Genomic DNA, 25,612 nt, shown 5'->3' on the forward strand with positions numbered 1-25,612 from the left:
ATGACCGCAGACAACCACCTGTCAAAATGCGGGTGTGGGGAAACGCGGCCGCCGCAGCGAGCGAAGGTTCGTGCGGTCTATCGCTTCAACGGAAACTGAGCGGCGTAAGCACAGCACATACAAAGGTCAGAGCCGTACGGAGATCGCTTTCAAGATACGGTGCGCGCAACAACACTGACAGCCGGCACAGGCGCGAACGCATTTGTTGGCAGAGTACAAGCCGCACTCCCGCACTGCCTTCCCGCTTTGCTCCTTTCGCGTGGGAGATTGCGTCGCCAGTTCCCCTTGCGCCCGGTTGCAAGATACGCATTTGGTGCCGCAGCACAGCGTCGCCCCCCCCTCCCTCCCTCCCATACCCCCATGGCCTTTCGTGCGATGGAAGTCGCGTTTGCTCTCCGCTTTGCATTCGCTCTCCGTGAAGGTGCGCGTCCCCCGCGCGCTTCACTCACACATACAGCGCGCGGCGCCGATTTTATTGCCCTTGGACTCATGCTCCACGTCTCATGCCCCTCCTCCACATCGCCCTCTGATCTCCTCTCCCATCGGTTGACGCACCTCGTTGAGAAGCATGCTCGCTACCGCCCTTGTCAGCTAGATTTTCCCGTGGAAGCCGCATTATAACCGGTATTTCGTCTCACGCGGCTGCACTGTAAGCGGTATGCGTATACATGGAGTGCTATGGGAAAATTAACGGGAGTCTGAAAAGACCGTACTACATATCCGGCCCTGCACTATAAGCGGTTACGTTATAAGTGGTCTGTACTGTATATTGCCCATTGTATCTATTGTCAAGGTCAACAACGTTGTCATTGTCAACAATACTGCTGCAATAAACTACTATTTTTTTTATGCAGTTGGCAGGCAGACATTACAAGGTGGCACCATACACTGCAGCTCAACGTAGACATAGCGATGGTCATCACTGGAATATGAGAAGTCATATCAGATGCAAGCATTGACCATAGTGCCATTGACTATAGTGCACAACAGCAAGATTACATAAGAAACAAGCTTAGAGTGAAGTTGTCACGAATTTCAGTGCTCCAGAAATGGACAGAGACAGAAAGCAAATATGTAGAAGAACATTTATCTGAAACAGAAAAAGTGTGATGATGAAAAAACAAACAGCAAACTATCCTAACACACTATAAACACTATACACACACGACACACTCCAAAAACTAGCTAGTATACAGATAAATAAACAAACAATCCCTCACTATATATTAGTCCTCCGCTCAACTAACCCACGCGAATTCACGAACAAACGAACGTTCTGACCGTCGCCAGTCGTGTCGGACTCCGGCTCAGCGTGGCAAAAGACATTGGCCTGCGTGGTTCCAACGCAGCGTGGGCGTCGACCTCCGTCATGAGCGATGAGGTTGCGTTCTTGCGCCGAGACCCGCGTGGCACAGGACGCGGTCTGGGCCAGTTGGCCGTTGTGCCGCTGACGTGGCCTTGGTGATTGCTTTCGTGGCAAAGGACAGCAACCGGTTACAGCAGCGTGGGGCTGGACCGGGGCCGCCGAACACAGCCCAGGCGACGCTCGGGACTCAGGCTCTGGAGTTGTCGCTGGCCAGCTCGCGAATGTCCCCTCTCCGGTCCGTGATCACCGAAGCTGCTGCCTCCCGTCTTCAGAGCACAGCTGGAGATGCAACAGCTTCTCGACCACGTCAGCAATGCCAGCTCATCTCCGCCTGCATCTCCTTTTTCTTCATTTCTTGTTTTTTCTCTCGCGCTTCACGTGCTTCTCGCCTGTGGGTCCCTTCTCTGTTTTCTTTGGCCGGCGTCTTCGTCTTCTTTCACATTATCACATGTCTTGCCGGTGACTCATGACAGAAATGGCTTTTTGAAGCAGTAGAATAATCAGTTATCTGTATGTTTTCGGAGCAATACTTTCGTGCATAATATTATGGTCTGTCACAGCACAATAATTGAGGCAGGCATTTTTCTTTGAAACATGCCACTCGACATTGTTTCACATGTAGTGCAACAGGTTTATAAAATTAATCATTATGCTACATTGCCTCTCTCTGTTATTTGCAGACAGCATTTATACAGCGAGAAGCTCTTATGTTGAGGGCCAACAGCCTCAAGAAAGCAGTCCGGCAGATCATTGAGCACACTGAAAGAGGTCAGTTTGTCTGATTTGCATCTTTCATATCTTCCCTAACTATTATCTAGAACATTCTCACTGCGTGTTATGTAAAGTGCTGTGCAGGAGAAATACTGTTCTTGAATTTAAATTTATATACAGTTGAACCCACTTATAATGATACCAATTTTAACAATATATTGGTTATAACAATGAGAAGTTGCTGCACCGTCAACTTTTGTATGTTTTCTATGAGGAAATAACCCACAAAATAATGCCCCTATGCCACATTATTGGTTATAACGATCAAGTCTGGCTGCTGGGTGTCCGTGCCGAAAAGGAATGGAATGCGAACTCCTTGAAAAGAAAAAAAAGTAATAAATAAACATTTTACCGCATTATTTCATCAAGCGGCCATTTATGTTTTGCCCTGCCTAAGACAGCGCTTCCTTTATGTTGAATCGGCCGCATCTGGCTGGCATTGATAAAATTGAGGAGGCGCTGCGTGAGACATGGACGCCATCTGGCAATACATCGGGAAACATGAGCTTGTGCAGAGGGTTTCCTTCCTCCATGGCAGAGGGCACTCGTCGGCGCGCAGTCGGGGAACGTCGTTCGTCGGCGCGCATAGCATGGCATTTTCAGCGCAGCTTAAGAAACTAGGGTCTTTAGAGCTACGTATCTATGTATTTTCTATTAAAGGAACACACCTCCTAATACTTACCTAGTGATGTTGTGCCTCAGATATGCGTAATATTTACTTTGTGATCGATAACTTTCACAAGTATGAACAGCCGTACCAGTTTAAGTAGTGTGGGCGGTAAGCAAGTGGCGCAACTTTGGCCGGGTGGCTGAATCGGGTGACAGACAGACAAACAGACAGACAGACAGACCAAATTTTCAGCGTTTAAGTTCCCCAAGAAAGACTATCGTCTTTAAAAAAAACGTGGGCAGCTTGCTTTAGTGGTGCAAGGCTGGAGTAAACAGCGGAGCTGGTGATCGACCTAGCTTTTCTTCCAGGTTTTACTAGGCTTGGCTAAGTTTTGCTAGCAAATACCAAGTGCTGCTAGGCACGGTATTCGTAATTGGCTCGCCGCCGCCGCGCTTCAAGATGAGCGGCTTCTTCTTTGGGTGTTCGGATCTCCTTTGGTCGTCCCCTGTCAAGGGTACGTGTACTCGCCACAGAGTCAACGAGAGTTCTGCCGCCGTCAGCGGCGCTCCGAGCTTTATCTCCCCGGTGATGTCATGGCCAAGCTGCGCCTCCACACTTGCCAGGGTGTGGCTGGTCGAAACTTCCAGACCCGACGCCAGAGGCGCCTGCTGCAGTCATGGACACCGCCCGCGTTCGGCGCGAACACGGGCACATGGGGAAACGCGGACGGCGTCGGCAGAAGCTCTGTGCTATGGTGGCTGGAACCACCATATCTGCGCGTTGCCTCATTGGTGCTGCCACAATTTCTTTCTCTCTTGCTCCCATATTCTCTTTCCCTCTCCCGAGCATTGCACACGCCGCGTGCATGCTCTCCTTCCTTCTCCCTAACGTCCCGTATTAAGGCAACATGTGCACGGCACGGAGAGGAGGCGAAGCACACGCCGCTCCGCGAGGTGGTTGCTAGGCAACCCAGGTGACTCATTGCTCAACGATGTTTTGCGGCTCGCGGCACATCTTATGGCCGCTGTTAAAAAAAAAATGTCGCAGTTTCACCCAAAGGCAAAGCATCAATTGCATGTTAGCAAATTAGTAGAGAGCTATACGGAGTAAGGATAGTAGTTTTATCAGCTGTATAAACGTGGACATGCAGCAGCACCAGCAACTCGCAGAACTGTTGTCGACGCCGTAGGCATTTTGCCCGCATTCGCGCCGAACGTGCGCGGTGTTGGTGACTGTTGCCGGTGCCTCTGGGGCGGCTCGGAGGTTTTCGACGAGATCAGAATGGGACACTCATCGAGCAGCGTAGGAAGTCTTTACCACCTTCTCGCCTCACAACGTTTTTATATTAATACGCATTTGGTGCCGCATCTAAACGTCGCCTCCCCTCCCTCCCTCCCGTCCCCCCACGGCCTTTCGCGCGACGGAAGAAGTTGCATTTGCTCTCCGCCGTGCGTTCGCACCCCAAGCGCACGTCCCTCGCGCACATACAGCATACGGCACGCGGCGACTATTTCATCGCCATTGAACTCTATACAGAACCTCACGGCGACGCCGATGGCAGAAATCTGCTTGGAGTGTCCATATAATTGCTATCACAATAAAAAACGCAAAGAAATTTGAGCCGTTGCACGCCGCTGCTTGCTGCTTTCCATCCTCTACATTGTCAGCTTCGCGTGCTTCTCTCCTGTCACCCTTCCACCTCTCCGAACACAAATGGGCTGCGCCCATAGCTCTATGCTGTGCAACCTTCTGAAACAAGAAAGTACCTCGCCAACTGTGCTGATAGTGCTGGGCTGGTGGAGCGACGGAGTTAGCATCGCCACAGTCATCAGTGAAAATCGTGCATGAATGACAGCAATGCCGGAACTCTTCGTGCCTATTTGTGCCTTTAAAGCCTCTATTCTTGCATTTACCGCCGCGCATAGTACCGCGTTGGCCACGTGCCTTCATGACTGCGTAGTCGCCATCCATGATCGCTTCAATAGCGGCCGCGATTTAGTCTGCAGCGGTTGCAGCAAACAGTAGTTTCGTTTTGACTCGTTACGCGCGTCGGCCGCGTGCCTTCAGAACTGCAAGGTCGCCGTCCATGATCGCGTCGACAGCGGCCGCGGTTGCGGCAAACAATAGTTTAGCTTTACAGCGAAGCTGTATACCTCTAGCTACCAGCCAAGAAAATTTTTGTTTCGTTGGCGTTAGCAAAAAAATTGGTGTGGTTTAGCTTTGGTTAACCCTGGTTGATAGTGAAAGCTTCACTGCCCTGGCTAGGCCCATTGTCGAGCTTTGGCTGAAGTGTGGTTTCGCAATGATAGGCAGACATGTTTGCAATGAATACAGTGTTTATTCATCTTTTTTTTTTTATGCCTATGAAGACACTGCGATGATCAGTAAAGTAGTGAGACTTTGTTGCAACTTGCAGCCGGGCCCAACTCTACTCGGGCAATGGCGGCAACGTCTCCTTTCAGGGCTCCGTAAAGGCCTAAATATAGTCCGACGTAGCGATAACGCGCGCACACGTTATGTCACTGTTGGCGAGAACAACAGCGGTTATAGTTCGATCAATGGTTCGACGTACTGGCGCCGCCAACGTAACTGGACGCGCTGCCAATGCGCTCCGATGCGCCCAGCGCCTACGTAACTTGGAACTGCAGTTTCTGCACTGCTTTTGTGCAAAATAAAAAAGGGGTTTTGCTGATTCATTCAATAAATAAAAGCTTGTAGATGTAGAAAGCATTTGTTTATTGTTTTCTTGATACCCTCAATAATTCGACATTTGGTTAATTCGGACATTTTTACTGTTCCCTGAAATCCTAATTAACGAGGTTTTACTACAGCAGTGCCATTATCGAATGCCAACAGTCGCAACTTGTTACACGCGAATCAGAGCGCGCAGGAAGCAGAGTTAGACAATTAAATGAGTCAACACAATGAGCAGCGAGATGAAGGAAGGTGGCGGGGAAGGACACTGGCCTCTCCGCCATTATACTAGTTTTCTCACAACAGCCCTGCCATCCCCCTATTTTGATTTTTGTCATGCAACCCAGGTTATAACAATTATCGGTTATAACTATAAAATTTTCCTGCTACTTGAATATTGTTATAAGTGGGTTCGACTGTACTTCTATACAGGGCAGCTTCCACTGGCAGTGTCCTGTAGGCCAGTGCAAGTTGTTGTTTATAGAATAATAAAACAACACATTAGGACCTTAGCTTTTCCATGTATATTTCCTAATATGAGGCCTGCATTGAGGTTGGCTTGAAACTGAATACCACAGATAATAGACTGTATAAGCCATTTTCACTAGCTGTGTCTCTCCAAAATGAGTTTAAACTGGTGTGCTTGAAGGCAACTGTGCATAGAGGAAGCTTCTCTCTGCAACATTTGCCAAAAAAAGAAAATGGGAAGAACATGACCTGGGGCCGTATTTAGTGACAATTTTATTTTTTATTCTTTCCTTAACACCCATCATCTCACTGGGTAACCGATAACAGAACATCACCCCAAATCAATGCAGAAATAATAGAAAGTGAAGTTGGTTACTACAGAACACAGCCCCTACTTGGGAAGTGTTGCTTGCTGGGCCAGTTGGTTCATACTGTAACTTGCGAAAACCAGCGTGGTGTCTGTTCTTTCCTTCATGTTTGCATCTCAAATTTTTTTTTGCTGGTTTTCTCAATTACCCTACTTGGGCTCACAAAGGTTGAAATGACCAAACGCATCTTACTAAGCAGGCATCATTGCAGCCCACTCAAAGTCAAATTGAGCTAACTGATTAGCTTCTGCTTCTTCTTTTTCACCACATGCAAATTGTGGTGCTTTTGATCAAACTTAGCGCTGTTCGAGACCTGTAGAGGATGTGAACAAAAAGCTTGGTTCAATTCGCGAGTGCCTGTGTGTGCCTGCTCACTTGGTTTGTGTCCTGTATTGTACTTGAGTGTTCTTCAACACGTCATACCAATGGGGCTTAAGCTACTATATGCTCACATTTGACCAAGTTTGTTTCAAAAGTGCTGTTAGCCACACTTGGACATGCGGGTGCCTTACTTGAATGTTCTTTTCTCACTTTGATGTTTAAAGCCGTGGATGAACAGAATGCCCAGACCGAAGTGCGAGAAGAGAACATTGTTGCGGAGGACGAAAACCGGAGCACAGAACGAGTTTATCAGGAGGGAGAGAGTGGACGTGAGGTGCAGGCGCCATGGGTGGAGGTTGCAGTCATTGAAAGAAGCACCCAGGTCGCAGATGCTGAGTCAGCCGGCACAGCAGAGTTGCCTGTGCTGACAACCAGCTTCCATGAGTCATCAGAATGCTGGGACCCCTGGGGCATTGCAATGGGACAAAGCGTTGGTGCACCACTCAAGGACACACTGCAGGTATCGTCATGATAAAGTAAATGTTTTGCCAGGACCCAAAAGGGTCAAAGTTGAGAGAAAGCTTTACTTGAGGAGCTAGTTAACTAAGTAATGTGAGAATGAAGAAGTTTTGTTTGGTGCCCTCCGAACTGACATTGATGAGGGCTGTTGTAGTAAAAAAGACTAAATCTATTGATTGCTGGCAGCACGCATTTGATTTAAGCCATTAATATATTTTTAAAAAATACCTGAAAAATGAAACATTTTTCCAAAATGAAGCATCAAGTTATGATTCTATAACTCTATTCTCTATAACTCTATTCTATAATAAAAGTGGTAAACCAGTTCTGTAAATTGCACCTGTTGGCATATCTAAATCAGGAAAAATTAGCATATTAGATACTGCCCTGAATGATAAAAATTAATTGTGAATAAACGTTTTGTTGTGTAAAATATGTAACAATTTCGCATATGCTGTAATATAATGCATTATAACTGTCCACTTTAGGTGAGCCACAGATACAATCTACAGAATTGTGATATCTGTTATTAGTGCAGAATTAGCATTGCAAAAATTGTGCTTTGTTTTTGTTAATTCGTTTATTTTTGGCATTAAATCAATCTTCAGGCCCTTTATTGAGATGATGTTTCTTACGGTGGGTATTATTTAGCTTTCTCTTTTAAATGATGCATATTATTTCATTCAAATCTGTTCAGTGTTTCTTAATGAGAGCATTCCTGCATTTCACATGTATTTTTATTTGAATAGGCAAGTCATAGTTTGCCTTTAGCTAAAACTTCCTCTTAAAGCTGGTATGGATCACTCATTTGATAATTTCTTGTGAACTGCTTATGGGTAATTTGCAGATTTTTAGGCTGCAATGCACTGTGTCTACTGAGATGCCACTATAAAGTGTATGCAGCAGCTTTAGGTTCCGTGCAGGTGCTTGTCTGCTTGTGATGGAGGTTCTTTTTAGTTTTGCTGTGGGTCACAGAGGCATAAGAGCACCCAAATTAGGGCAAAGCCGTTCGTACCCATAAAACGCTTGACAAAAACTGGACAATGGTAACTAACAATTAAACATTTAACTGCGACGGCTAACATCAACGGAATACAGTACATAAGTAGCAGCACACAATACAGATAACATAAACCCTACAGTACAGTCCTACAAGGCAGTTCAGCACTGCATGATGGGGAATGCGAGGCGTGGTGATGAGGGATGACGCATCAGAGATGTCTGGAGCATAGCTGTCCCCAGTTGAGCGAGAGGAAGTGGGAAACGCACGGTGAACCTTGAGGATGAAGCAGCAGAGTAACTGGACGGCCTGGCCAAGCAGCTGTATGCAAGCTGTAGCCAGGCTTTTCATGTTCTGCCTACAGTCGCAGGCGTTCACACAACCACCATCGGTCCTGTCTCATTTGTTGGGAATACTGTAGTATTTATGTTTGATAACATTATAAAAACTTCAGCCAGGATATCAGAGATTGAAATGAGAGGTTCTATTACTGACCTTATTATAGAAAGTTTGGCAGCATGTTACACCCCTGTAACACGTGAAGGCGAAAGCCTGCTGCACTCTTGGTAATGCATTAAGGTATACGATCGGAGGGGTCAGACTTCTTGCAAGACATAACGAACCGCAGTATGAAATACACGTGTGGCGCTTTAGGTCGACCTCCTCAATGACACATGTGAGCACTTTATGCACTACCTAAAGGTGCAACATGCTTGTCGCCAGTAAGTGTTACAAATGTGTGACACAAGCCGAGCACAATTAAAAATTCATATAATTGTGGTACGTCTTGACTCTTTATTAGTCAGTCCATTTTAAGCGTCGTCTAGTGGCAAGAGATCCTCTGACCACACACCGTCACTGGGGCTCCGTGGTGGCTTCTCGACGTTCACAATCCACTAGGGGCGAGCGTCCTCCATCGCCGTCGCTCTCGTTTTGCAGTCGCCTGTCGCCATAACTGCCGCCGCTGCCGTGTGACGTCTGCGACGCAACACCTGTTTTTGTGTCTGCACGCGCCGCTTGTACCCCACTTGACTAGATGCCGCATTTTTTTTTTTCAAGGCCATCGCGCATCAAGCCACTTAGGTCTTTCGCCTTAATATTTAAAGTTCAGTAATAAAATGTATTAGCCACTGTGCTAACATATGGCTGACAGGACAAAAAGAGAGAACAGTGTGACCAGCGTAGATCCTACACATATTGCTGTGTAAACATATTAGCGTTCTGCTCTCTCTCTCTTTCTCTCTCTCTCCACTTCTCACTTTTTGAAGCCTGTGAAACTTAGCTAATGAATGATGAAGCTGTAATTGCTGTTCAGCTGGAGGGACTCGTTGTTTCGTAACTCTGGCTGGCAGCAGCAAAGAGACAATAACTAAAGTCCTTTATCAAAAGAAAAACAATGTTACTTGATAAGCCTTATGCTTTCAGGTGACTCTGGCCACCATCGAGGGCGGTCTGAGTGCAGACAGCTCCCCATGTCCATCTCCACGCTCACTAATGGCCACCCCTTCACCAAGTCCATCACCCTGTAGCGTGTCACCACAGCCACCATCGTCCAAGGAAGAGAGTGGGCAGCACCGCGAACGACGCAGGTCGTCGCTGAGTCCATCGTCATTGCACCCGACCAGCCTTGCACTGACGCCCACTACTGAGGAAGATGAGGATCGCTCGTGGGGAAGTCCACAGAGGGCCCAGCGAAAGAGCAAAGGTGAAATGTCTCGTGTCACTTGGAATGGCATACCAAAGCATTTTAAACTGATTACCGCTCATACATGGCTGATGGCTCAGCTTAGCCTCACAGTGGACAAGACAGTGTTATAGGGGTCAATATAAAGTGCTGACTTTCAGCAGAAGATCATTTTTTGCTCCCCCAGGATAAACACAGAATATTTCTATCAGTGAGTATTGGCAGGTTTGCGTTGTTTGTTTTTCTGGTAACCGTTTTTCACTAGCTAACAACTGTTACCATTGTTATCGTGCTGCACAAGACGTGGCATGCTCCGTAACTTTGCTGAGTGTTGTTGCCGATTCTACAGTGAAAGAACTTCTGCCTAATAAGATTGCAAGAGGCAAACAGTGGTGTAAATCGTAGAATGAAAGCGAGCGCCAGCGATGATGCTGTAATGTACAGAAAGACGAATGTGTTTGCTGCTATTGTTTTGCTGGGCACAAGTTCACTCAATAAAGAGTTAAATTCCTTACCTGCGTTTCTGGCAGTTATATTATTCACCGTCGCCACAACGTGACAGTAATAATTCAGCAGAAGAACAATAAAATACTCTAACCTCATTACAAGGAAGAGCACTGAAGTCAAAGGCAAATTCATAGATTTGTTTTTGTTTGTTTACCACGTATGCTCACATTCTGCCTGCCTACTCGCTTCCAAACTGTCTCTAATACTGCACTTATCTCTTTACTTTAAAATGATGGGCTGGTAAACTAGCTGTTTTGACATGATTACATAGCTCATACAGCATGTTCCGACAACAAATTAGCTTGTGCTGTGTCATTCGTGTTCTTCATGCGCTGCCTGCTGCACAGCATGCATAATAATCCTCGCACATGAACCCAACACGCAGGAGAAAGCAAGAAAGGCTCGGCATCCAAAGCAGGCAGCAGTGCTGCAAACGCGCAGTCGCCCACTGGCTCCCGACGCATCAGCAGTGGAAGCACTCTGAAACACCTAGGTCTCTCACTTCTTCCCGGCGAGCGGAGCCCATCGGAAGAGCACCCACCCTCTTCCGCACATCAGCTGAGCACTTCTCAGCACCACCCGCTGCAACAACAACAGCAGCAGCAGCAGCAGCAGCAGCAGCAGCGCACCTTCCCCATCATCAACCCGCTGGCATCGCTGCCCATGTGGCCCAACCTGAACCGGGAGAGTCTGGTGGGCAAGGTGCTACTGGCCAATGCCGATGCACTCTGCGCGGCCGCCTCTCCTTTGATGGATGTCGAGGAAATCTCATTGTAAGTCAGTGTCGGTGTTGCCAGAAGAAAAAGTGTTTTGTAAATTAGGCTTGGAAGAGTTAGCAGATGGGTGAAAAAATATTTAGTACGTAGCAGAAGAAACACCTATATATACCACAACAATGCACACCTTTTCATAATGACACGTACAGGCTATTGGGTGTAGAGGCAAACTGAAACTCTTGTGTTGCAGTCAGTTTAAAGAAATATGTGTTACCTTTCAAAAATATCACACACAAGGAATAATGCTATAAAGCAAAAGATTGTAAGATTGAAGTTTGGCAGGAATGGTCAATAAAATTTTCTATATCAATAAAGCAAGAGATCTTAATAGTAGTCTGTATGGAACCACCTCTTGTGATGGGAAATTTTATTATCAAAGAAAATATTCAAACAATCGAGTGAAAGAAAACAAGACTTCATACCTACTGTTCTAGATTTAGTGCAATGAGTGTTAATGTGTTAATATGTTAGTACACCATAACTCCAGCTAAACTTTTGGTTCAGTGAAATATGTTTAGGAATTCAGTTAAACTTATATCCTAAGACACAATGTAAAGGTCGCACCCATGTTGTAACTTCCACAACGTAAATACAGCATTCCTTTCTTTTGTCACAATGCAGCTTCTGCAGGTATTTTTCTTCTTATTTCCAACATACCAACGCTTATGAGTTCAGGAGCTCTGAAAGCTTTGTTCTGTACTGCAGTATGTACTTTTATTATGTGCCAGTCCTGGTTCACAAGATCATGCAGCTTGGCTTCATTGAAACGAAGCTTTCTCTTCCTAGCCTGCTGGGTTTGCCATGGCTGCTGGCTGAGTCACTTAGAATCTCAGCGGATATATTTCTGGATGCAGTAGAATCTTGGTAAACGAAAATTGCTTAGACGGAATTGTCGATTAACAGGCACAACAGCCTCTAAATTGGTTGGTTTTGTATTTTGATAATGCGAAAGAGAACTTGCATTAATAATCGGAACCAAGATTTTCATTACTCTTAGTAAACGGAACCACCGAAGCAAGCTATAAAGTTTTTTTTTTCTTTTTCCGATGAAGCCAAGATATAACTTTTTTTTGTGACACCTGTCTTCTATGTACAAAAACAAAACATCCTTAAAAAGTGGTAGCAAAGACTCACTAAACAAGAATTTGATTGATATTTAATATTTAATATTTAAATAAATATTAAATAAAAAATATAAATATTAAATAAATATTTATATTTATTTAATATATTGATATTTAATGCATAACATATGTAGTCCGGACAGCTTGTCCATATCGCCTGCTGCCCCATAGACGGCTGATATAAAACTACCGGAATTTAGGAAGCAGTTACAGAGCGCCGTTTAATAATTTGGGCTCCATCAGCACGACCGTATGCTAATTTAGCCATCAAGTTGAGCAGTAAGAGTGGTGTTTTTGCTTTGTTACTCACTGGTGACTTCTCTAAACCAAAAGTAGTGAAGCCTAGTGAAACCAGAAATCACCGACTGCACCCAGACCACGGAAAAAACTATTGCATTCACTTCTTGATGCCTAACATTTCTAACAGTGTTGAGATGGTGTATGGCATACAGTGGTGCACCCCTGCATCTCAAACGGGCCTATATAAAGTGCAAGCGTGCACACTACTGTGAAGATGGAAGCCAGTGAAGCTGTAACTATGGTGGGTCTGCTGTAATGAATATTGCCCCCACGATGAGAATGGGCGTATCGTCGTTGGGCATCACCCAACCGAACATGTCTATCATGAAAGTTCCGGTTGAGAAACTCGCGTTGAAACCTGCCCGTCACACCGCTGAAGTTGGCGCTAGCATTGCTGAGGCATGCACCACCGTTGTTGGCTTCCTGGAGGGCAAGACGACCCTGACATTTGGCCTCAACATCGCGCTCCCGCAACTCGGGGTCGGCTGTTCTTCACTGACGTTTGGCCTCAACATCGCGCTCTCTCAACTCGGAGTCCGTGGCTCTTCGCTGATGTTTCGCCTGTGGTTCGGAAGCCCTCGCGCTAGAATCGGCACGTCGACAACCAGCCCTTTTCCAAGTGCATTCGTGGCAGCGTTGCTCAAACGCGTTAGGACACGTCGTCAGTTGCTCATGAATGGCTCATACCTCTTAAGCAATGGCTCATACCCCTGTAAACACGGCCTCCCCATTACGACGACAGAAAAGAAGTGAAATTCTATGCTGGAATGATTAGCGGCAACGCAGCCAGCTGCGGAAAGCTGATGACAACGCTTGAGCCAATGCTGATGATGATAGTTTTTTTCTACTCGCAGACACTATCCTGGGGGAACTAGCCCTTAACAGCTTCGCTGTAAAGAAATACATTCCTACATAAAACCTGTGTATAATCTCAGCTCACAGATATTTATAAAGCACACGGACCTGTTAATAGAATAGTGAAGTATATTTCACAGATTCCTTGATTTACTTTATTTTGTTTGATTTAGCCATTCGGTATGTGCCACGGTATGTGCCACAAGAGAAGGGAAGCGCAGTCGATGGCGGCAGAAAACTAGGTGGGGTGATGAAGTTCGAAAATTTGCACGCGCAAGTTGGAATCAGCCAGCGCAATACAGGGGTAATTGGACATCGCAGGGAGAGGCCTTCGTCCTGCAGTAGACATAAATATAGGCTGATGATGATGATGTGCCACTGTAACCCAAGAGGTACAGAATCCCTAAATGTTGCTTGATACGTGTCATGCATACACCTGTTATCATCATTCTTCCCTCGACGAGCATCATACATCGCATTCGTCCTTGTGACATTGTTACGTGTACGTCCCACAGTGTGCACTGTGAATTCTATTCTGCAGTGCATAAACATAAAAATTGTAGCGATGTGTTAATATTTTAAAATTTTGAATATTATCGAATATTATATTTTTAATATTTGTATTTGATTCAAAAACTAGCTTTTTGAAACAAATCAAATATATTCCTGGCTGTGTGGGAGTAAACATGGTTCTTAGCGCTTGCTTCTTTTTAATTTAAGAATATGTGTCTGATTTCATGCTGAATTTTGTGATAATTTCGTGCTCCTGGGCGAAATTTTGCCTGTAGAGCACGCTCAGCCACTGAGCATCTAAGCTTTGCAAAAAAGTCAGCTTCTCTGTAACAAGGAGCACAGGTTTGCTGACAGCGAAGGTTCACTCTTTTGCAACGCCACACCCAATCCTGAGCTTACTGCTTGGCGGCAAATGCGATGAGTGACGGCTGGCACAGAGTCAAATGCCTCTGAGTTTTACGGTCATTTGATGTCGTATAATATGGCACAAGTTGGCAAAAACAGACAGCTAGTGGTAATTATTCAATTTTCCTAGATTAACATGAGCCAAATATACATTATTTTAGTATAGCAGCTTACTAGTGTAATTTTTCACCATTGACAATGTAATTGAGATGTTCCAACATGTTAATATAACCAAACTTGCTAATAAATGCATGTGCTTAAGTAAGTATTCATATTCGATTCATGTTCGAAAGTTTTGATATTCACACACCCATAAAATATTGCATCGCTATAATGTTGTATACCTTTGTGGTGGATAAACATAAGCATTCGATGAGATTACACATTGCATAGGGTGAAAGTAGACACAACTGACACATCACCATTAGTTGTAAAGCAGTTAATTAAAGGGGTAGTGCTACAAAAATCCTAACTTAATATAACTGGTAGATTACATTGCTGTGAGCGCATAGGTTCCATCTGTAAAATATTGATAGCAAACATAGCTTAGAACGTATTTTAATTTAATTTTGAAGTTAGTGCAGGTGACGAATAGTAAAGTGCAGCATCTATTGATGTAGTCATCAGCAGAGGTCCTATTTGTAAACAATGTGACACCACGAGTTTCAGCGGCTGGTTTCGGTGATTTTCGACGTCATTGGCTTGTCTCGCCATTTGGAGGACATTTCAGCGCTGTTTGCATTGGGTGTCTTGCACTGACCCCACACGAATCATAAGTATGTGTGCACAGAAAGCGTACATGCAAACTTCTTACCGTTTACGGATTACCAAGTTACTGGTGCCGTGGCCGTGGCCGGCAGTAGTAATGCTGGTAGTGACATCTTGTGACGATTTGTCCAACTACAATGCATTCAAGTCTTGTTTGTGTCATGTCAGTGTTATTGTCAAAGGGAATTATCATAAAAGTATGATACGTTATATGATTGCTGCTACCAACGCTTTACACCAGCACTTGGGTAGAATATGTAAGTTGCAGTATTAGTTATGTGTGTTCTCTGGTTATATACTGCATTACCAGATGTCGTTATCAGCATTGTTCTTGCCGTACACTTCTTTGGTTACCCAGCAAACCACAAACTTACTGTTTGTGATTTGCTGGGTAACCAAAGATGTTGGCGGACACGCTATAACAGGACTAAAACTCTCTAATGTCAGGATCATACTGCGTAGCGAACGTCTGCCCAGCAAAGCACTAAGACGGTGTAGCAATCAACAGGTTTTCCCCCAAAACTATAGCGCCAACTAGCAGACGAACAGCGAACAGGACCACAAATGGCATGGTAGACGGTGCGCTAGTGTGCATCGCAGGTCTGCGCACATACGTGATCATCGCTGTTAACAAGCATGGCTCGTACGTCACTGGGCACAAAGTGCTCTTCGAAATCGAAACCGTGGCTGGTCATGAGATACAAGCATATAACTAAACAATCATCGCGCGCTGTGGCAAACGAGTTCTTTAGCATGATTACTGGGCCAACAGCTACTGATCAGGCCCAAAAAACAGCCCTAAGAATATTGTCAGTACCCCTTTAAATGCTTTCTTTACCAAAGCTTCGTTTAACATGGATTCCAGCATGTGCGGTATGTGCGTTGGATCTGCCTATTAATTTTTTTTTTTTCCTCCCAGGGAAGGCTTTGAAGAAAAGTGTGTCATGAACAACTACTTTGGCATTGGTCTGGATGCCAAGATCACTCTCGAATTTCACAACAAGCGGGAGGAGCATCCTGAAAAGTGCAGGTACATTTTTAGCCTTCTTTTTCTTTTATTGCAATAGCAATTATATGGACACTCCAGGCGCATTTCCGCCATCAGCATGACGTTTCGTATGAAGTCCGAGTGTGACAACATGGTGACCGCGGCGCAGTATGCTGTGTGTGCGAGTGACAGCGTGCGACGGTCAGCCAAAGATGGTGGCTCGATCTCGCGCTTGCAAGAGAGGAAGTTGTGAAGGAAGCACACCGTCTACCGTCGTGCGCAAGGCACCGGATGGGAGAGGTAGGGGGGGCATTCTACTTTGGCAGTGGCGGCAGTAGGGTGTGGCTGCGCGGGCCCTATCGTTAAAGCGATCTGCGATGGGGACAGAGTCAAGGTACATCGAGTGCTGCTAGCTCCGTGTGAGCTTTATTCTTGCCACTTAGGTCGCATCGAACTGAGAGGCAGCGCAAAGGTCAATTCACTTGCTGTTGCTGCCCGCCTCCTCACGCCAGCATTTTGACGACGAGTGTCCGCAGTCATCAAGTGAGATGTGTTCATGTTTGCCTGTGCATATGTGACACAGCCGTGGTGGTGTGGAGCAGAGGTAGAATACCCGGCTTCAAATCTGAAGGTCGTAAGTTCGAATCCTACTCGAGCCCACCACATTTTCAGGCATGGAGTGGTGCCTGACACCGGCAAGATAAAAAATTATTGCCTCGAGTTAGTGGGGCTATACTAGTTCAGGTGCAACCAAACTAGGAAGGCCCACTAAGCTTCATCAAAGTCACTCCCTCACCAGAACAGGAATTGGCCTCGCTGGTGCAGTATTCGGCCACTACCTCCCTCATGACTCCGACAATTAACCCATGGCCCTCAGTCCCCAGTGGCTGCGGAGCACCTGACCAAGGCGGCGGTCAGACCTGCTACGCGGCAGAGGTTGCTAAGAATCTCTGGGTTCGGACAAGCTGGGCAGGCCATGCAATGCGTAGGATGGATAACCGGTGGACCATTACGGTTACAGAATGGATACCAAGAGAAGGGAAGCGCAGTCGAGGTCGGCAGAAAACCAGATGGGATGATGAAGTTAGGAAATTTGCAGGCGCAAGTTGGAATACGCTGGCACAAGACACGAGTAATTGGAGATCGCAGGGAGAGGCCTTCGTCCTGCAGTGGACATAAAATAGGCTGATGATGATGATGATGATATGACACTATGCTTGTTAATTTGGTTAGTAAGTGAATGTTTACAAGTTTATACAGCCAATTAAATTACTATCCTTACTTGTTTCTTCGCCTTTTGGATGAAACTGCAACTTTTTTTTTTCTTTTTCTTCGTTGCCTTTAGACCGTTGTTCTATGTAGACAAAACTTGTTGTTTTGCTTACATTGCTTACACAGTGGGAGAAACTCTTTCCACATGGCACAGTAGCTCTGGCTATGATGATGTTCTTCTGAGCACAAGGTCGCAGGTTCGATCTCTGCTGTGGCTGCCGCATTTTGGTGGGGCTGAAATGCAAATGTGCTTGTGTACCGCGCATTGGATGGATGGTGAAGAACCCCAGGTGGTCCAAATTAATCTGGAAGCCCCCACTACGGCATACCTTATAATTAGATTGTGGTTTTGACAAAATAAATGCTCTGAATTTATAAGATGTTCCACTGGACAATGTTTTCTCTTTGACTCAGTTTCTTCCAGTGGCATTATTAATAACTAGTCACAGAAGTGCTCAGGATTAAAAAATTAAAAATATTTAATCTATAAGGTTGCACAGATCCCACTGATATTTCTTGTCAGTGGAATTGTTACTTCTGAAGTTTATTACGTGCTTTATTGTACCTGCAGGTCTCGCACGAAGAACCTGATGTGGTATGGTGTTCTGGGTGGCAAAGAGTTGTTGCAACGTACATACAAGAATTTGGAGCAGAGGGTGCAGCTGGAGTGCGATGGGCACCGCATTGCATTGCCTTCCCTACAAGGCATTGTGGTCCTCAACATACCCAGGTAATGGGTCTGCACGAATTGTTTGGTAGTTAATTGCTGCACCAGTTAACCCTTTGCAATCATAAACTTATATCAAGTTTTGAGCGCTTCTGGTCAGAAATTGTTTCACAGATGTTAATGTTTGGAATAGTTTTTGTCGAAAAATTTAATCGAAGCATCTGGGAAATGTCGCAGTGAATGATCATAGTAGCGCATGAGAAAGTAGTGGCTGTACTAATTACCATTCAGCTGCTAATTACACTAAGGCAGAATGTAGCCAAATACAAAGGCTAGAGGGTAGCCTGGGATACAAAATGTTTTAAGAAAGCTGGAAATATGATGGGCTTCCTTTGACAACCGTCATGTTTTCATGACCAACGTCATGTTTCATGAATGGTTTGCTGCTGATGGAAAATTGGAGATTACATTTGCGACGACAGGCTGCAGCAACTGGCTTCAACATGAGCTGGCATTTCCAGAAGCAAAATGTAGAGAGAGGATGGAGACCTAACTTAAGTCCCCCAAATTAACTATAGCTTTGTCATTCACTAAAGAGAAAGATTTAAAGAGCCAGTTGCATAAACCTTAATATACCACATTTTCCAGTGGCTATAAAGAAGACTGGGCTGTCAGCATTTGAAGTACATACTATCTTACTGCTACACATGACAATACAAGCACATTGAGATCACAAAATATTGAAAGCAGCATATAACAGATTGTTTTGCCATTTCTTCTCCAGTCACTGAGGCCACATGTTTCACGGCACACTGAAACAGTTACTAAAGAGACAGCTTGATATTCAGGATTGTTTGCATCAAGCAGCAGAGTAGTTCGTAAGAGCTGTGTCATCGAGCCCTCTCTTCCTTTTTTGGTCACATATCACATCAAATGTTGGCAGTTATCGCCATGTTTGCCAGTTGAACCTATTTCGGATTTTTCTTTCTTTTGTAGTTATGGTGGTGGCTCCAACTTCTGGGGTGGAAGCAAGGAAGATGATGTGAGTATACATCTACTATTTGCTTGCCTGTTTAGTTTACACACCATAACCACCAAGAAATTGTAGAGAAAAGTGCCTTATGGTTTCTATCAATATAGTAAAGGTAAAAACTTCGTCCTGCAGTGCACATAAATATAGGCTGATGATGATGATGATGATGATGATGATGATGAAAAACTTTGCATGCAATTTTTACAATTTGAAACATATGTAGTGTAATGTATTTTAACGTAGTAATGTTTTACATAATTGTACAGTCGAATCCCCCTACAACGAATGCCGCTACAGCGAAATTTCCTCCACAGCAAAGATTTTCCGATTCCCCGTCAGCTGCCCATAGAAAGTAATACAAAAAAAGTCCCTTCATAACGAAGGCGCTTTATTCGGTATTTCCCCTCCAACAATCTTTTCGAAAACGAAACTGGGACTGAATTGAAATTAGAACTGCCGAGTAGTCAAATTAGAAGGCCCTTCCAAAGCTGTGACGATGGTATGTCCGCTTGAACAAGGTTTTTGCGAACGAAATCAAATTCAAAGTACTGATTTAAGCCACTGCAATCCATAGCCAAGTGTGGTCATCACGTGCCTGCGCGAGACTGCAGGGGATCACCGCAATCGCTGCCGTTTTCTGTGGTCTTTGTCCAGTCGAAATGGCTACGCCAACGAAGAAGCTTAAATTTCTCTCTCTTGGGGAGAAGGCACATATGATCGCTGAGGCTGAAAGCGGAAGGAAAAAATCTCGCAGTTTTACCCGAAAGGCAAAGCATCGATTGCGATAGCAGATTAGTAGACAGCTATACGAACTAAGGATAGTAGTTTTATTGGCCGTATAAACTTGTAAACATTCGCTAACTAAATTACAGAGCACGGTGACACGCGCACAGGTAAACAAGAACACATCTCGCTCAAAGACCGTGGGTAACTCGGTGTCAACACTCTGGAGTGAGGAGGTGCGGCAACTAAACATCGAAAGCACAGCGCACATGACTCTACCAGCACTAGTTGCACTTTGCCCACATCACAGATCGCTTTGAAGATGAGACCCGCGCTGGGCGCTCACTTTGTGCACGTCACAGATTGCTTTCAAGATAGCGCCCGAGCGGCCCCACCGCAGCCGCTGTTGTGAACAAGGTGCTAACGTCTCGTCGTCTGGGGTAAATGACAATCCGCTAGACACACCGACTCCGGCGACTGCTTTGAAAGTAATGGATCCTTTTCGACTCATCAGGAAAGTTATCAGAACCCACGACAATGACATTGCGATGGCTCTTTTAAGGGGGGACCTGGGTCTTGGACTAAAAATTTTGTAGAATATTTATTCTTTGACTGAAACTTGTACATGTAATGTTATGTGCTTATTTCCAATGTAAGGTCCGTTTTCGGTCCTTTGTTTCAAATTTTATGCAAGCTTCCTTTAATTATCTTCTGGAAAGATTTGCCAATTATGTGTTCCTTAGATATCACTAAACAGGGTATTAGTGGTTTCTGTACGATTCAAGGAGTGCAACAAAATGAATCTTATTGCTCTGCCTTACCTAGAACAAGAGTTGCGAGACTTCAAAGCTTGAAACTCTAAAAAGTTTTTCTGGTGACTAATTCAATACCTCGTAACTCGTGTTCTAGGTGCGGCAGACCAATAAGGTTGGTTTTGTTGCACTTCTTGAATCATACAGAAGCCACTGATACCCTATTTAGTGATATCTAAAAAACACATAACTGGCAAGTCTTTCCGGAAGATAATTAAAGGAAACTTGCATGAAATTTGAACCAAAAGAGATAAACAAAAATTGACCTTATATTCGTAATAAGCACATAACATTACATATATGTACAAGTTTTCAGCACTATACGTCAAAGAATAAAGATTCTACAAAATTTTTAGTCCAAGACCCAGGTCCCCCCCTTAACGGACTGTGAGACCCATGTAATGTCGTTGCTGGCCGTGAAGCTTAAGAAATCTAGGCTCACCGACTTCTGGAAATAAAACTTTCCCGACTTTGTCATAAGTATGCAGTGAAATTGTGATAATTCAAACCGCTTCATTGCGACGGTGCATGTGCCGCAAAATGAGTGTTTCGCGATAGGCCGGGCACGCGCATTGGGTTAGGCGTAGGCCGCAATGTACGAAAAATGCTTTAACAGCGGTGTGAAATACATTCTCTTGTGAAGTTGACACTTTGACTGCCTTCAGTACATCTCAACCTTTGCCCTCACGCCATCGCGAATATTTCCCGGACGATGGTTTTGGTTTCGTTAGTGGCTTTGCCGTTTGGCGTACGTATATACGTACCAATTTCGCGTCAACGAAGTTCCGCCACAACTAAATTTTTGGCGTGTCCCGTGAATTTCGTTGTAGCGGAACTCGACTGTAAATCATTAAGGGAAGACATGCAATAAGTATATTCGTTGAAATTGTGACTTCCATTAATTCAAACTTGACGTTACTGACAAGATTGAACAAGTTATCTGGTCTGCTGAATTAAAGAAGAGGCAGAAAAAATGCCCGAACATACCACTGCTTTGTTTGGCAGTATTTGCACAATTATAACATGCCACATAATCAAATGTGCATCAAGCTTTTATGGGTTCAGAGTATGAAAAGTAATGTAGAAATGACAGAACTCCTAAACAAAGTATTAATGTTGTGCGCATTCAATTTTCTAACGAAAAAAAAAAATGTAGCCTGCCTTCAAATCTAGTAACCAAAAAAATGTGAAGCCGCTGCAAAGTTTACCTTCACAGAATGTAAATTTATTTATGCCTAATGTCCATCATAATCACTCTCAGATAGCATTGTATCGTCTGTCTGGCAAACGACTCCACAACAATCACAAAGGGGATAATGGCCCATGCCTAGATCATGGTGGAAGAATATACGGACGTCTCAACAACGGTGTCTGTCTGCGGAGTGGGGTCTATAGTGGGTAATGGAGTGGGGTCTATACTGAGGCCTGTATTTGACTTTTTAAATAAAGACATTTCACTACCACCATCACACCACCAGGAAGCATGAGCACAGTCTCGATAACATTGAGAAGTGCAATTTGAAGAGACAATTTGCCAATGTTATGCCATGACTTACTCAGAAACTTCCTCTCTGTGCTTTGTCACCTGGGTGACTGTGAAGCCCTGTTGGAAAGCTCTGAAACTGTGACCTAGTACTCCCAGGAGATATTTAATTGTAGCTCCCCAGTAATCACTCAAGTCGAAAAAGTAACAATTTCATGTTTAAGATGAACGGCACTTGTTACCTTGCTTTTTTTGAACACATTTCCATTTTATCACAACTTTTACTTATTTTTATACACTCTCACTGCAATTGCGCCATAGAGTTCCATGCTTTCGCTTTGGGAAATAATGCCCCCTGACCTGTTTCACCCCTGCAAGAGATGTGGGAACTCTGAACAAGGAATTAATAGACATGTTGTGGGGCATCATTGAAACACTTGTCTAATCTTCCATCGTGGCCTAAGCTAACCACTTCACTAGTTGCTCCTGCAATGCCTTTAATTCTCAGGAATGCCAGAACATGTGACGTGACTTTGCTGGTGCTATTTTAGCATTTCAATTTTCAATCAGCTTTTGTAATCAAAGACTGGAAGGGGCGCTTCATCATCACCACCCTATGCAAGAACTTATGCTGTCGCCATCTTGTGATGACAATGGTGATGATGCTGCTGGCTATGATGGCCGGCTGTTGCGAATGTCACAAATGCAGTTCTGGTTCCGTATCCGATTGTACTGCACAGGCAAATTAGGACCAATCTCGTTTTCTTTTTTTTTTTAATCATTCACTGTGAGCTATAGTTTCTGCTTGAAAATCTTTCTAGGGCAGACAAACTATGTGTTTTGGGTGGCAGATAGCATATCAACACATTCACAGCCCCTAGCACAGCCAAGACAGATGCTGCAGCTATTGAGGTCATGATTGAGCTAGGCACTTACATGTCAACCAGCAAAGTTCAAATTATCCAGTGAGGGCCAATCTCAGGATTGAAATAATGAGTATTAGCCCATAGAGATGGCCCACTAGCCGGGATCTTCGGTTTGGAGTGAACTAACCAAAATATTGAACTAGCCAAAGTCAAATCAATGAAAATTTACTGTATTTGATCATAAGCTATTATCAGAATAAAAAGTTAAGAATTAAATTTGCATACGGAATGGTTGCAACTGAGAAACAGGAAACAGTGATTGACTGAACAAGTCATTTTCTGCTACATGAATGATATCACTTTAAAAGTGGTTATATTAGCATGGCATGTACAAATGAGTTAAAATTGTGTGTATGAATAAGAAGCATACGTTTGAGAAATAGCATCTCCAACTTTCTTCCAATCATCAGCATATGAGGTACGATAAGCAAGCTCAACAATAAATGGCCTGTGTAAGAAGTGGTGGTGGTGAACATCATGAAACAATTAAAGACAAGAAACATTCCTGCAGACTAATTTGCGTGAGAATGAAAAGCTGATAATTTATCAATGCTGCACTCACTGCATGGATGAAATCGGAATGAAGTGCAAGACAATATTCTTCTGCTCTGCATGATGAAGGATGATTGCAGATAAAGAAAACGCCTCGAGCACTTGCTTGTTGCTCCTGTGCAGGTCTTTTATGCGCCGGCCATAGATGACAAGATACTGGAAGTCGTTGCCGTCTTTGGTACCGTACAAATGGCAGCATCCAGGGTTATCAACTTGCAGCACCACAGAATTGCTCAGGTGAATGGTCTCCACTGCTGAAATCTTCTTGGAACAGGAGAACAGTTTTCTTTTTCTCACATCTCAAATATTTTCTTCCACCACACCTATACTGCGCACTGCCATAAAGACAACAGGGCAATTCACTCTCCTCTTTCATCGCTTCTCCTTCTAAAGTTTTGAAAAGTGTGAAAGCAAACCACCACACAGGTTAGAAGTGTGGGTGTAGCCAAATAAATCTTGACGCCAAGGCTCAGTTGCAGTGAGGTGGTTGACACACATTCATAACATCATGACTTCAGGGCTAGGAAGATAATGCTTTTACGATGGCCTTTGCCACACTTGGTGTCGATTTTGTCTACTTTCTGTCCATTCCTTGCTACCATTCACCTTCTTTTAATAAAGGTAAATAAGTCCAGTACAGCCCTCGTCATTGCAATTGCCATATCTCACCACAGTGCACAAGGCAGTCGTAAACTAGTGAAGAGGAAGCAGTAATGGCAGCTGTTTACTGTCCATGATTTATGGCTGATGAAAGTTGCACAGGGCTCCATAAATTTTTCGGTTAAAACTTGGTGTTTGTGCGCTGTATGGGACATATAATGATCTTTTTGCTAGTGGTTTCCAAAAAAGTTGCCAACAAAAAGATGTTTTAGTAAGAGGTGTGTGTATGGCAGAGCATCTTGTGACATCATTTTTCTTTCCTATTGGTCACAGTGTCGCTCAGTCCGCATCACAGTGACCGGGGATGAAGGGGTGCCCGTTCAAGTTGACGGAGAGGCCTGGGTCCAGCCGCCAGGCTATATATGTATTGTACACAAGAACCGCACCCAAATCCTGTGCCGCAACAGGGTATGTTCAGTGCTATATTTCACACCAATTCACTGCTGAAGCACGGAGTCACAAAATGGGTCATAGTTATTTCCTATTTATTTTCTGTAGCGCCAGTGGGGAAACAACATCCAATGTTTATTTTTCTTCCCACCAAGCCCGGCTAGCTGTAATCACTGGGCATTCCAATGCATGCACGAGAGCTCAGACCGTGCCCCGCACCATGGCCAGTCATCGTGGCCAATCGCGAGAGGCACATTATATTCCTGTCTACTTCGTTGTGTTAATGTAAAGAGTCACGACAGGAAAACTGTCATTGCATGTTATTGTCCTTTGTAATTTATTGCACTCTTACAGTATGCTTGCACTTTATTACGAAAGGTCACCTATTTTCAACTCACAGGCGTTTCTGTCTTTTTAATTGCGAATTTATCTTGTAATGCAGAATTTTTACTTATTTCGCTCTCTGCCTTTGCTGTTCACATTGAAGTACTTTCTGTAAGCCATGACTGCCAGCGTAACCAGTGGAAGCGATGCACATAGCACTCCTGTGACAAAGCAAAAGCACAGATGTGAAATAAAATGAAAGCAAAGCTTGCTGCAGTAGGGCATGCACCATTGCACCCCCAGGCCAATTCTATATGTACAAGTGTCTTTGGCGATGACTCGCAGACAGCACAAACTGTATCTTCAGCCATTCGCTCTGCTGTTTGCATTTCACTTGATTGCGGCAGTGGTACCTCAATCAACCTGTACATGCACAAATAAAGTTTGATTTGATGTGATTTGATGTGCGACTCCTGTGCATGAAGTGAGCTACTGTCGTATCATTCTTGTATCGACAGTGTGATGCCAGCATGAAGCTGTGGCAGGAGCGACAGAGGCACTTCCCAACTGGACGCCACAGCCATCACCACCATCACCATTACCATCACAGGGGCTCCCTGACTGAGGAGGAGGCCCAGCAGCTCATTGCCTTCATCGAGGCAGTCTCCAGCCTTGTCCGAACGTGGGTGCTTCTGCTTGCTTGCCTCGAGTTGGCATGAGTGTCACGATTTTG

The 25,612-nt window shown here is 44.6% G+C and overlaps 1 protein-coding gene across 4 annotated transcripts in view; it reads left to right on the plus strand.

Annotated features, from left to right (window-relative positions):
- Positions 1-25,612, plus strand: part of LOC119443125 (diacylglycerol kinase eta-like) — a 307,015-nt gene that overhangs the window by 253,731 nt on the left and 27,672 nt on the right. For all 4 annotated transcript variants that reach the window (XM_037708278.2, XM_049662589.1, XM_049662588.1 and 1 more), the window contains 10 exons: positions 2,047-2,134; positions 6,823-7,118; positions 9,543-9,822; positions 10,694-11,081; positions 15,969-16,079; positions 17,881-18,039; positions 18,973-19,018; positions 23,629-23,742; positions 24,439-24,573; positions 25,398-25,561. In XM_037708278.2, coding sequence (XP_037564206.1) covers positions 2,047-2,134; positions 6,823-7,118; positions 9,543-9,822; positions 10,694-11,081; positions 15,969-16,079; positions 17,881-18,039; positions 18,973-19,018; positions 23,629-23,742; positions 24,439-24,573; positions 25,398-25,561 — 1,781 coding nt within the window. The remainder of the gene's footprint in view (positions 1-2,046; positions 2,135-6,822; positions 7,119-9,542; positions 9,823-10,693; positions 11,082-15,968; positions 16,080-17,880; positions 18,040-18,972; positions 19,019-23,628; positions 23,743-24,438; positions 24,574-25,397; positions 25,562-25,612) is intronic.

Source organism: Dermacentor silvarum, chromosome 2 (genome assembly GCF_013339745.2).
Source record: "Dermacentor silvarum isolate Dsil-2018 chromosome 2, BIME_Dsil_1.4, whole genome shotgun sequence".
In the NCBI taxonomy this organism is placed as follows: Eukaryota; Metazoa; Arthropoda; class Arachnida; order Ixodida; family Ixodidae; genus Dermacentor; species Dermacentor silvarum.